The 12,780-nt window shown below is 45.1% G+C and overlaps 1 protein-coding gene across 1 annotated transcript in view; it reads right to left on the minus strand.

Moving 5' to 3' along the window:
* Positions 1 to 12,780, minus strand: part of ptgfrnb (prostaglandin F2 receptor inhibitor b) — a 75,459-nt gene that overhangs the window by 33,812 nt on the left and 28,867 nt on the right. The window contains exons 2-4 of the mRNA XM_071329971.1: positions 11,555 to 11,923; positions 8,453 to 8,863; positions 6,836 to 7,195 (exon numbers count right to left, since the gene is read on the minus strand). Coding sequence (XP_071186072.1) covers positions 6,836 to 7,195; positions 8,453 to 8,863; positions 11,555 to 11,923 — 1,140 coding nt within the window. The remainder of the gene's footprint in view (positions 1 to 6,835; positions 7,196 to 8,452; positions 8,864 to 11,554; positions 11,924 to 12,780) is intronic.

The following is a 12,780-nucleotide window of genomic DNA, read 5'->3' on the forward strand; positions in this document are numbered from 1 at the left end:
TGGGTACTCGTCTCGCTAGCTCCCATCTCACTGGCCCCTCAGCAGAGCCCCAGCCTCTCTCCTTCCCACAGCAGTGTTCAGGTTCAAAACTTAAGCAATAAATAACATACAAAAAGTATTACGAATATCCGGATATCTGACAAAAATGATTGATATTATTCAAATAGTGAAATTATTTCTAAACCCCATTCCTAGTGTGTGTGCGCACGCAAAAGGGGCAATCAGACTTCTCAAACACAGTGTATCAGTATGAAACAACCAAGGCTTACACACACAGTGTATCAATGTTAAGTGTCAGCGGCTGGTATCTCAGTCAGACCTCTAGTCTACAGATTGTCCCTTTATGCTCCAATGAACAGGGAACACACATATTCCTTGCTCTCGATTAGTGTGTGTGTGTGTGTGTGTGTGGTCATGGGTTTTCCACGTTGTGTCATTTGGACGTCACAGGGGCTGAATCATGCACTGTCACCATCTGCTACACTGCTGTGAGGATCATCACAAGCTCATCTGCGAAAATCATCCTTTGTGAGGAGAGAATCCCCGCCAATTACCCATGTGCCCATTCCTCCGCTCTCATCCCCCTCATCCCTCTCTCTCACACACACACACACACCACACACACACCGTAGCTCCATTAATAGACCAAAGGAAGACTCACACTGCAGAACGACTCAAACACATTTCCTGCTACTGGCCTACAAATGGAACGAAACATACACCATAACAAACTCACGTGCCCACACAAGTACACAGGTGCACACCCACCCCTACTTACCCAAGACCGGATAAACCGAGGCATTATGCACAGGACAAGAGCTGTTCCAGGGCCATTTGTTAAGGGAATAGAAAGCTGATATCTAGTCCACCCAGTAGAGAGCTGATACCAGGCAGTGAAGAACACTACTCTGCTCTGATGAAGAAGGTAATGGCCCTCAACAAAACAAGACTAATGCACATTTTGAAACCGAACAACACAACTAGGTTTCCATTAGCCTGGCTGTGGTTCCCAACTGGTTGGTATGGACCATAGAGATGTAGAATACATGAAATGTTCTTCATACATATATGCATGTAATTATATGGACCTACTGCTGGGTTGTGTCTAAAGACTGGTGTGCCATGCACTCTAGCTAGAACCACAGCTCTGTTTACTTGAAAGGTCATATTGAAAAACAGACATGGTTTGGGTATAGCCTAGCACAGCATAGGGGTTGACAACCACTGATCTACAAGCTAACCACATTCAGGATTATGTGCTTGCCTTAAGAGTGTGACCTATAAAAAAAACTACAAGCACACACACACACATTCACTAAACAGACTAACACTTCGGAGGACATTTCAGTTGATTAAAAGCTCTGAAAAAAACAGTTTGTGTTTCAATTGATTTGGAACAGACCTGTCTTAGGGTTGTGTCAGCAGGGGCAAGCTGACGCAGTGTTAACTGCCAGGTATCTCTGGGGGGGGATGTGTGTGCGTGTGTGAGTGACTCACTGCTAATACAGGTCTGGAGTTTCAACGGTAAACACAGCCTGGCCTGTGTTTGAAATAGGTCATCCAATCTTACGTCAGCACGAAGTTCAGGTAAGAACATAAAATGTGTTGTACTTTGACCTCGTACAGTAAGGGAACAATATACTTCAGCCACCATGTTTCCCTGGGAGCTAAGAGTGCGACACAGTGTGTGACGTTTGAGTGTGGAGTTCTGCTCCGTTTTGGTGTGTTAACATCTGTTTATAACAGACAGGAACTACCTGACCAACTCAACTCTAGAGACGTTTACTAACGTACTAGAGTTCACCTGTTCATACTGACTACCACACAAACAGACGTAACTAATGAAATTCTGTATACTTCATGAAAATAGTTAAACAATGGTGCCGATAAATAATAAACACACCCAAGCGTACGTGTCTGCACACACACACCTAATATAGTTAGTGTGTCACACACACACACACACACATGCTGGGCAACTCAAACTAAAACGCCAAGGGGAGATTTAATTATTAGGACCGAGCAAGCAGGTGTTCTATCTGGTGTGAAGACAGAGACAGATGGATGAGCGAGGCGAGAGAAAAGGAGAGCGAGAGAGAAAGAAAAGGGACTAAGCATGTTCCAAGGAATGTTCTCAAAGGACCCTCTCCACTGCCAAAAAGCTCCGGCCTTCATCGGAGGGTCTCTGGTTTCACTGGGGTGTTTGAGCATGTGGTGTGTGTCTGTGTTGAACCAGATATGACCCAGAGTGCATTCCTCCACCCAGTCTCCACCCTGTCAACATCCTCCATCATCACTTTTCCTTCACTTCCTCAGCAGACAGCAGCCACTGAGCATCCTGAAGCCTGACTCAGACATGAAGGTGATATGGAGAGAGAACCAGTGATGAGGGAGAATGATCATTTATTTTATGATCACAAGAGCCTTATTTTCTGTTCCAGCATATTGGATTCACCCACAGCGCAATGTAACATTGTCAGGTTTAGGCTATTACATGATACGCAAATCTTCCCTATACCAATCATGAGGTTGCTACAACCTAGCCTATGACTGAAAGTCAACATAGGTGCACAGGTCAAGGTAATTTTTTGTAATCAAGGTGAGAGACAGTGACACATTCAATATCACCTTCAACACCCTTGCCTGCATCTAGCTGATCTAGGGTGTAAATCATTAGTACACCATGGTGCTACCCCACAGAGTGCTGCTGAGGCTACTGTAGACCTTTATTGCAAAACAGTGTGTTTAAATCAATGATTTGGTGAATATATTTTGTATTGTTTTATCTAAAAAGTGTAACATTCATGTTTAACTGTTTATTTTGATGAAATTCACGGAGGATAGTCCTTCCCCTCTGTGGAGCCTCTACTGGAGAGAACCCATTGAACTCTATGGTGACTCTGGGTGATTGTATGGGAGAGGTGACACAGCACTAACACCACAGGGGGAGTTTGTAGGATGGAGGAAGAATAACTGCAGCTTAAAGTTGTAATATGTCACTTTTTGGGCGACCCAACCAAATTCACATAGAAATGTGAGTTACAAATCTGTCATCCTCATTGAAAGTTTTGGCATCGTTTACTTTCGGTTTTGTGCAACAGCCTCAAACAACTAGAAACAAGATTTTGGGCTATTGAAAAGGTATTTCACAGCAGTTTAGGTGGTAGTGTGATTATCTATAGAATGACTGCTTGTTTTGTCACAAACTGAAATTAGGCGAACTATTAGAATATTAGCAAACAGGATTTCTGCAAATTGCACCTTTAAGAATGGCTCATTAAGTGTGTGTGCAACCACAGGAGGCTGCCGAGGGGAGCACGGCTCATAATAATAGCTGGAATGGAGTAAACGGAATGATAAACACTTGGAAACCATGTTTACGTTACCATTCCGTTGATTCCGTTCCAGTGATTACTATGAGCCCGTCCTCCACAACTAAGGTGCCGCCTGTGGTGTGGGTGTGTGTGTCATGCTTCCGTCATCATTGTGACATACAGTACCTATTGTTGTGATGGACTGCAGTGTAGAGTCAAAGAATAGTACCAATCAGTCAAGGAAAGACTCACCAGGGTAGCCCCCTCTGTAGCTCCATAGGGGATTACAAGGACACAGTGACTTCCAACTCTTTATACTACACCTCTACTGTTGGACAGAGAGGTTTATGGTGGTTGGAGGTATCCTGGATAGAGTGTGTGTGCGCGCGTTACTACATACAGTGGATTCAGAAAGTACTCAGACCCCTTGACTTGTTCCACCATTTTGTTGGGTTATAGCCTTACTCTAAATTGTATTAAATAGTCCCCCCGCCCTCATTCTACACACAATACCCCAGAATGACAAGCATTATGGGGTATTTTGCTATTTAGATGATAAATTAGCAAAAAACAAAACAAAAACGTAAATTTACATAAGTATTCAGACCCTTTACTCAGTACTTTTTTAAAGCACCTTTGGCAGCGATTACAGCCTCGATTCTTCTTGGGTATGACGCTACAAGCTTGGCACACCTGTACTTTGGGAGTTTCTCCCATTCTTCTCTGAAGATCCTTTCAAGCTCTGTCAGGTTGGATGGGGAGTGTTGATGCACAGCTATTTTCAGGTCTCTCCATTGATGTTCATTCAGGTTTAAGTCCAGGCTCTGGCTGGGCCATTCAAGGACATTGAGACTTGTCCCTACACTCCTGGTTTGTCCTGTGTTGTCTTGGCTGTGTGCTTAGGGTCATTGTCCAGATGGAAGGTGAACCTTCAACCTAGTCTGATTCTGCCACCACCATGCTTCACTGTAGGGATGGTGCCAGGTTTCCTCCAGACGTGACGCTTGGCATAAGGGCCAAAGAGTTTAATCTTGGTTTCAACAGACCAGAGAATATTTTTTCTCATGGTCTGAGTGTCTTTAGGTGCCTTTTGGATAACTCCAAGCGGGCTGTCATGTTCCTTTTGCTGAGGAGTGGATTCCGTCTGGCCACTCAACCATAAAGGCCTGATGGGTGGAGTGCTGCAGAGATGGTTGTCCTTCTGGAAATTTCTCCCATCTCCACAAAGGAACTCTGTCAGAGTGACAATTGGGTTCTTGGTCAATCAAGTTGTAGAAACATCTCAAGGATGATCAATGGAAACAAGACGCACCTGAGCTCAATTTGTCTCACAGCAAAGGGTCTGAATACTTATGTAAATAAGGTATTTCTAGTGTTAAATAAATGTGCAAACATTTTTAAAACCTGTTTTCGCTTTGTCATGGGTATTGTGTGTAGATTGCTGAGGATGTCTTTTTATTTAATCAATTTTAGAATAAGGCTGTTGCGTAACAAAATGTGGAAAAAGTCAAGGGGTCTGAATACTTTCCAAAGGCACTGTATTCTACCATTTCCTCAGCGTAGTAGGTCTGAATTTGATGGGATTTGGGTGCAAGTGTGAATGTGTGTCTCTGTCTTCCAGACGTAGGCAGAGTTCCTCTTCCATTGATGTCTGGCCTTGCCTACGACCCTCTCCCACTAGGCTTAACCCAGGGCACTTCTCTCAACATGCACAATGGCAGACAGAAAACTGACATCTAGTAACCACCAACACATACATGTCGCTGGTGAGTCTGTGTTGGTGTAGGGCTCTATGGTACTAGAGGGAACTCCTACACTCTGGCCTCTGGCTACACATTCCTTACCTCCATGACCGTTTTCACTGCACAGCGTTTGGTGTGTGTGTGTCAGAGGAGCGTCATGTTTGGGACTCTAGAGAACCAGCACCAGGCAGACCTAGTTCCAGAGCAGATTTAACCCCACAGCTACTGCAGCACAAACAGCTACTGTGTGGAACATTCAAGATCTGAATTCTAATATGGTTTCATACACTAGGAGCAGTGGGGTTGCTTATCATGCTAATGCTAACCCAATGGACTTTATGGCACTTCCTCACACAGAAATACAACACGTAGCCTAAAGCAGCGATTCTCAACTGCTGGATCGCGACGCAAATTTGCGTCACAGGAGGTTTCTTCAGAGTGTTTTCAATATACAACGCTATTAGTAATGCTATTTTGGTTGATTTTGGAAGCATCAAACCAGTGAGTTTATTACTAATTACTAATTTTCAGTGTAAAAACTCAAGACACTATGAAAGCTCAAACCAAGTTTATTCTTCCCAGAGCTGTCAATACAGCTGCATTAGACAAAGACATTCACACACGCACTGATATTTAACCCTTTCTCCTATGCCCGAGTCTCCTCCTACACATCTGAACAAACATTGTATCTTCCTTGCTAGGCAGGAAACTAAGTGATACAGGCCATAAACTTTTTTCTCCCTTAACATGACCTGACCTGGACCCCTTTCATCACTAATCCATGGCGCTCTCCCCTTATCAATGCCTGCCACGTGATCATTTTCACTACACTCAGTACATTCCAAGCTTAACCAACTTCTGGTGTAGCCCCTCAGGCCTCTATTACAACTAATGATTTATAACATTTAAAGTTCAGAAATGCAAACCTATCATTAGCATTCTTCATCAAGAATATGGGCAGTATTTAATTAATGACAAGAGGTTGGAATGTTGTTCCCTTGTCATATAATTGCTACATTTACTATCTATATAAACATTTAAACCCAGATTGTATTTTGCCAATTCTTTCCGCGATGAGAATATTGGGTCGGGACTGAGACAACCTGGTTCAATTTGGATCCCGAGGAAAAACCAGTTGAGAACCACTGGCCTAAAAGGTCATGAAAATCTATACCAAACTGGGAGGGACGACATGAACTTATCCATTGCAAAATGTTTTGCTACGGTGGTCACTAATGAATCCCTACACGACCACCCACACACTCTGAAGGATGGCATGAGTGACACCACGGCACCTTGAACCTGTCAGGTCATATACAGATACACCCTACACCACCGCTTAGGTCACAGAGCGACCATGCTGTCATTGTAAATAAGAATTTGTACTTAACTGACTTGCCTGGTTAAATAGAGAGGGAGCGAGCGAAACAGGGTGTAAAACCAGAGAAACGAGTTAGCTAGGCCTTAACAGGCATGAATAATCAATATTTTTCACTGTGGGGGCAGGTATGTCAGAAAAAAGGCTTGACTAATGGATAGGCTCACTCTGCGGGTGCCTGTGTGTGATGTGTGTGTGTGTGTGTGTGTGTTCGTTCCTGTGTGTCCCTGTGTAGTACAAGGAATCACTGATGTACTGCCATGGTGAAGCATGTGTGTTCAAAGTAAGCCTAGTGAGAGGCCAATGCTATTAATAGTATGTTAGATATGGTAATCTTGGTTGGACTGCATTTCAAGACCTGAAAAACATACAGCAGATATTTTAACAGCACTTTCACTCACTGATCTGTGTGACTAGAACTTGTACTGGGTTGGAGGTCTTCTCTGCAGCCTGGTACCATCTTCCTCCTCCTCCGACCCAGGCCCGGACCCTACAGGAGTACATCCCCTTGTCAGACCCCCTTACCCCCCTCACCACCAGCCTAAACTCCCCTGGCCCCGTCCGCTCCAGCCCCACCGAGGGGGACCCGTTTGAGACCACCCCGTCACGGCCCAGGCTGACCGCTGTGCGTCCGTCCACAAGCCAGGTGACCTCCAGGGCCAGGGAGGCCAAGTTGCCGGCGGAGACCAGGCAGGTGAGGGTCAGGGTGTCGTCCATGTTGAGCGTGGTGTTGGACTTGGCCACGACAGACAGGGAACGAGCTGGAAGGCGGAGGGAGAAGACAAAATGGCTGCCGTTAGAACCAATAAACAAGGAAACAACCCCCAGGTCCTAACTGCTAGACACCTGTAGAACTGGACCGGTTGGATAAGTAGCAGCAATATGGTGAAAATATAGAACACTCTAGCACAGTTGGATATGGAGATACAAGTACTCTACACGTCGAGAAGACGGAGTAGAAAGGATTCAAAATGTAAAACTTGATTAAAACCATCCAGATCAAAAGAACCAACAGTGAGAAGTTGAAAGACCCACATATAGAAGATCAAGGATTACTATTTATTAAAAAGCCAATTTCAAAAGCTCTAGAACCCACAAAATGTCAAGTATAAATTGGTAACAATTAAAAATGAATATACGCCGAGAACGATTTAGGCTGAATGTTAACAGAGTTTCAAAGCTACGGAAAGAAAAGTCAAGGAAAATCACATTAAAACATGATACGACTCATGACTCCAGAGACTGAACTGAAGCTAAACCTTTTTGAGGGGGTTTATATTTCTCAAATTAAAATCCTGGATACTGCTACTATAGGAGACTGGGATATCTGGTAGGTGAGATGACTTCACTATAGCTCACTATGTATGTTTAGACAAGAGAGCCCAGACAAAGGCCCCTGTTAGACTTCTCCAATCCTCTTTACTTTAGCATCTCAGTAGACAGTCAATAGTGGCTGCATGGCTACACTAGTCTGTACTTAGATACAGCATGTAAAGGAAGGCCCAGTCCCTCCATGTTGTCTTCCTGCCGAGCTAGTCCCACTGTCTCTCACCCCATTTTAATCACTCACCATGCAGGAGAGGGTTCGGGGGATATGGTGTCCCAGGCAACCACTGTGTGTGTGTGTGTGTGTGTGTGTGTGTGTGTGTGTGTGTGTCGGGGGTTCCTCACACACACCCAGGGATAAAGGCCTGACAGGGGGAGGGGCTGAGATAGATCTCTGGGTCAAGAGCCTCTCCAACACAAAGAAATGCTGCTAGGCTAAAATAAAGTAGGGGCCATAGAAACAACTCCACCATCCCCCATGATCCCTCTCTCTCAGCTGGTCCTAACCCTTCGATATTTTTACGTCTGTAAGGTGGAAGCCATATTTTGGAAGCTCCATCGCACCGCTTATACCAATCCAGACCGTACAGATCTGCAAATATCTCAGGGTTAGGGTCAAAGGGGAGTGACTTAGGATCGGCTGAATGTTTCACACGCTAAAGTACATACAAAACACACCCCATCCCCTTTACCTGTAGGTGTGACTGCCACAGCTCCCATCTCCACAGTCTTCTCCACGATGTTCTTCCACTGACCCCCTTCCTCGTGAATCCATTCCCTCCCCGTACACACGTACATCCCTGCATCAGCCTGCGTCACCCCGGCAACAACCAATCCAAACACCCCATCTCTGCGAATAGCCAATCGGAGCCCTCCGTCAGCATAGCGCTGGGAGGAGCCACTTCCTGTGACCACATCCCCATCTGGGCCAACAGTCAGGATATCCACCATTGGGATGCCTGGTCTCCGTAGCGACCAGGTGACGGACAGGTAGGTGGGATCAGTGAAGTGGCGGGTGACGTTGGAGGAGAGGGTGATGTCGCCACCCTCGGGGACCACGGGCTCTGGGGCCTCCGGGGCCACCTTCAAGGTGTTAGCAATGACTGTAGGGAAAGGACAGACAGTTACACACACAAGGCTAGCGTCGTTCATTTGCTGCTTCACTACAGCGACGTGGTTCTTCACTGCATGTTAAATGTCATAGTGACAGACAACGCTAACAGATGTTGCCGTAAGCCAACATCTAAAAATGTCATCATGTTCGTTCTTCATCGCCAAGAGTTATTACTGCTTTTATAATCCATGAAAAATCTATTAAATACCAATGTCAAGCTTACACATGCACATCTTCCTTATCTGCCCCTTTCCTACCCCCCCCCCCCCCCCCCCCCCAAACACACACAAAAAAACACACGGTTTAGGCTGTCAGTGAGGGGTGTAATGGGGGGTGCTGCTGTCAACAGTATGCGTAAGGAGGGTTTAGATTTGATAATCACATCAGAGAGAGAAGCCCTGTTTACTCTGACCGCCACAGCTGAATAAACAGAAGAGAAATGAGAGGGGGGGGGAAGAGAGCGAGAAAGAGAGCGAGAGACAGGCAATGAATGTCTGTCGCTCTCTCGCAATGTCTGTTCATCGCACTCCCTCTCTTACGCTCTTCCTCACTCCCGCTCCCTCAGCCTCTAAACAAGAATGATACTGTGCTTTGAAGTGTTCATATTCTGTTGAACCTTCTTACTCTAAGCTCAGTAAGCTGCCATTCTACCAAGTCTTTGATTTTAGACTTAGTGTCCTGGAGCTGCCATATCACTGTCACACTCATCAGTTAAAAATCTCCCTTTCCCCCCAACTAGCTAAACATATTCCTGTCTATGTGTTCGGGTACGGAGAAAATGAACATCTCACAACAGAAAGCCATTATTAATGTTGAACGTGCTGAAGGCCATTCAGTGGATCATGAATAGTTGTCATAGCAGAAGCAAGCAGAAGCAGCATTCAGTCTGATCAGGGCGGGAGCAAAGAAGTTGTCCGAAAAAATATTTGGGTCTCCCAAATGGACAATGACCCGAAGCATATTCCCAAAGTTGTGGCAAAATGGCTTAAGGACAACAAAGTCAAGGTATTGGAGTTGCCATCTTAAAGCCCTGACCTCAATCCTATAGAAAATTTGTGGGCAGAACTGAAAAAGCGTGTGCGTGCAAGGAGGCCTATAAACCTGACTCAGTTACACCAGCTCTGTCAGGAGGAATGGGCCAAAATTCACCCAACTTATTGTGGGAAGCTTGTGGAAGGCTACATTTGACCCAAGTTAAACAATTTAAAGGCAATGCTACCAAATACTAATTGAGTGTATGTAAACTTCTGACCCACTGGGAATGTGAGGAAAGAAATAAAAGCTGAAATAAATCATTCTCGCTACTATTATTCTGACATTTTCACATTCTTAAAATAGAGAGTGGTGATCCTAACTGACCTAAGACAGGGAATCTTTACCTTCTATTAAATGTCAGGAATTGTGAAAAACTGAGTTTAAATGTATTTGGCTAAGGTGTTTGTAAACTTCCGACTTCAACTGTATACACACACACACACATAAAAAAAATGTAAAAACCTGTTTTTGCTTTGTCATTATGGGGTAATTTGTAGATTGAGGAAAAAAATATATTTAATCAATTTTAGAATAAGGCTGTAACGTAACAAAATGTAGAAGAAGTCAAGGGGTCTGAATACTTTTCAAATGCACCGTATACATGTCAAGGTCACTTTAGTCGGAAGAAAAAAAATAAGACAGACAAGTGAGCCAAGCAAACACAAAACTGAGTGTTGGTGGAGAATGGTGTTTGCGTCGACACACCCATAGGAGAGGTCAGTAGACTGCCTCACCTACACAGGTGACTCTTCATACCAGAGTAAACTAATTTACACTACATGGTGTTACATCAATGGATCTCACTGTACTGTGTATACAACCGTCTACTAGTTCAACTACACCACGAAACATTGTTTAACAGCACGGCTAAAAGCAGCAATAAAAATCACCTACTAGTTCAAGAGCACTTAGATTTCACAATATAATCTCACCCCTCTACTTGTTCTAGCTCTCCTCATCAGCTCAATTCACCATTAAACCTCTCTTTTCCTCTCCCTCAGCTCATTCAGACAGACTGTTCAGAACAGGGCAACAGTCAGCTCAACAGAAGTAACAACCCACATTTGACATGAGATAAATACACCCATCTGGCATCTGCTCTCCAAGTGTGTGCGTGTTGGAAGACTCAACATGTGAACATGAGTGAAATCACCACTTGATCACCTCTCACTAGTGTGTCCCCAAAGCAGCAGATCTAGGAACAGGTTTTCCCTCCCCAAAGCAGATTAGCATAATTGGAGTTAAAAATTACATCACTGATCCTGAACCAGTCCATCTAAGGAAAGTGCAGCTGTGTCCATGTAAGTGTACTGTAGTGTATACAGTATATAAGTGCACACGTGTGTGTGTGTGTGGTCTGACAAACACACCAGCTTAAGAGAGCGAGTCATGTGTAAGCAAGGGATATGAGCCGTGTTCAATAGAGCACACAAACCACAACCAAAGAACATGAACACACACACGCGCTGGATGGGTCTTCCAACCCAGCCAACCTCAGTATGTAAACTAGAAGTCATAATGGAGGTCTGACTAATCTAGTTTGAAGTTAAAACAGTTCTCCTAAACGGATATACGGTGATTCCACTCTCTCTGATGGTTAAGACACTCAGTCTATAAGTCCCTCGCATACTCGTGTCTGACCCACCTTTGAGCGTCACCCTTGCGTCGTAGTTCCCGCTGAAGACAGAGTCCGTACTGGGTGTACTGCAGAGGTACGTGGCGCTGTCTGAAGACCTCACTTCCTGTATCCTCAGCTCCACCACGCTGTCCCCCAGCCGCACCACGCTCAGGTCACCACTGGCCACCCGGTCGCTTAGCGAAACGTCCGAGTACTTTGGGTCGAAGGTGGAGATTACTTGGATAGACCCCGCTCCCCCCTGCTGCATGGTCCAGTCAAAATCCTGCTCCCTGGGCCCTTCGTAGTCAGTGACATCACAGCGCAGTGAGACAGGTTGGCCCTCCACACGGAGCAGAGGGACAGGGGACACAGACACCACCCTGGCATGGGATACACCTAGAGAGAACACACACACACGTCATTGACAGATACGCATACATAAAATCCACAGAACCCCCCACACAATGACAGCGTTCCTACCACATCAGACTTCCTTCGCTAACCTCCTGAAAGCATCTCTGCTTAACAATACACATACAGTTGATACATGGATATATTTAGCACAGGGCAGGCTAAATATACACTTAGATACTACCTTTGGTTTGATTCCTCTGTGATTCCAAACCCACAGTGTGTGTGTGGGTGTGTGTGTGTGTGTTCTATAAAAAAGGCTCACATATTGACACCTGAACCCTAGCGTCGCTGCACTCAACGGGTGAATCAATAACCTGAAGTGGGTCCTCTCCTTGCCTTTATTACCACTGACATATAGTAACAGGTGAAAGCAAAGCCTATGGTAACCTTCTTAGACTGGAGTAGAAGGAGGAAAGGAGTTGAGGAAAGGAAGCCACTAGAGACTATTTAGACACACCCATAGAGAGACAGTCTTGCTAGAGAAGGGAACAGCCTAGACCACTTACTCTAGCTAGAGAGAGAACACCTATATGAAGTACAGGCTTGTTTGGATGGGCATAGGGGAAAGAGCAGCAAACATGCACACACACACCAGGCTTGTCTGAACAGGCTGAGGGGAAGAGCGTGTACATGCCATGGCCAGCATGGAGCAACACATGCTCCCCCACACCAAAGAACAGTATCAGGAAAAATTTGAGGTCAGCTCATTTGGCAAGAACAAAGTGACGATGTACCAGGAGCTTTCAAAAGAACGACCCCACAGCCCAGAAATAGTCCCTGTTACATCCCAACTGGAACAACCAAAGAGCAAAGCCTTCTGGGAACATTTCCATAACGCT

The sequence above is a fragment of the Salvelinus alpinus genome, chromosome 10 (assembly GCF_045679555.1).
Source record: "Salvelinus alpinus chromosome 10, SLU_Salpinus.1, whole genome shotgun sequence".
Taxonomy (NCBI): Eukaryota; Metazoa; Chordata; class Actinopteri; order Salmoniformes; family Salmonidae; genus Salvelinus; species Salvelinus alpinus.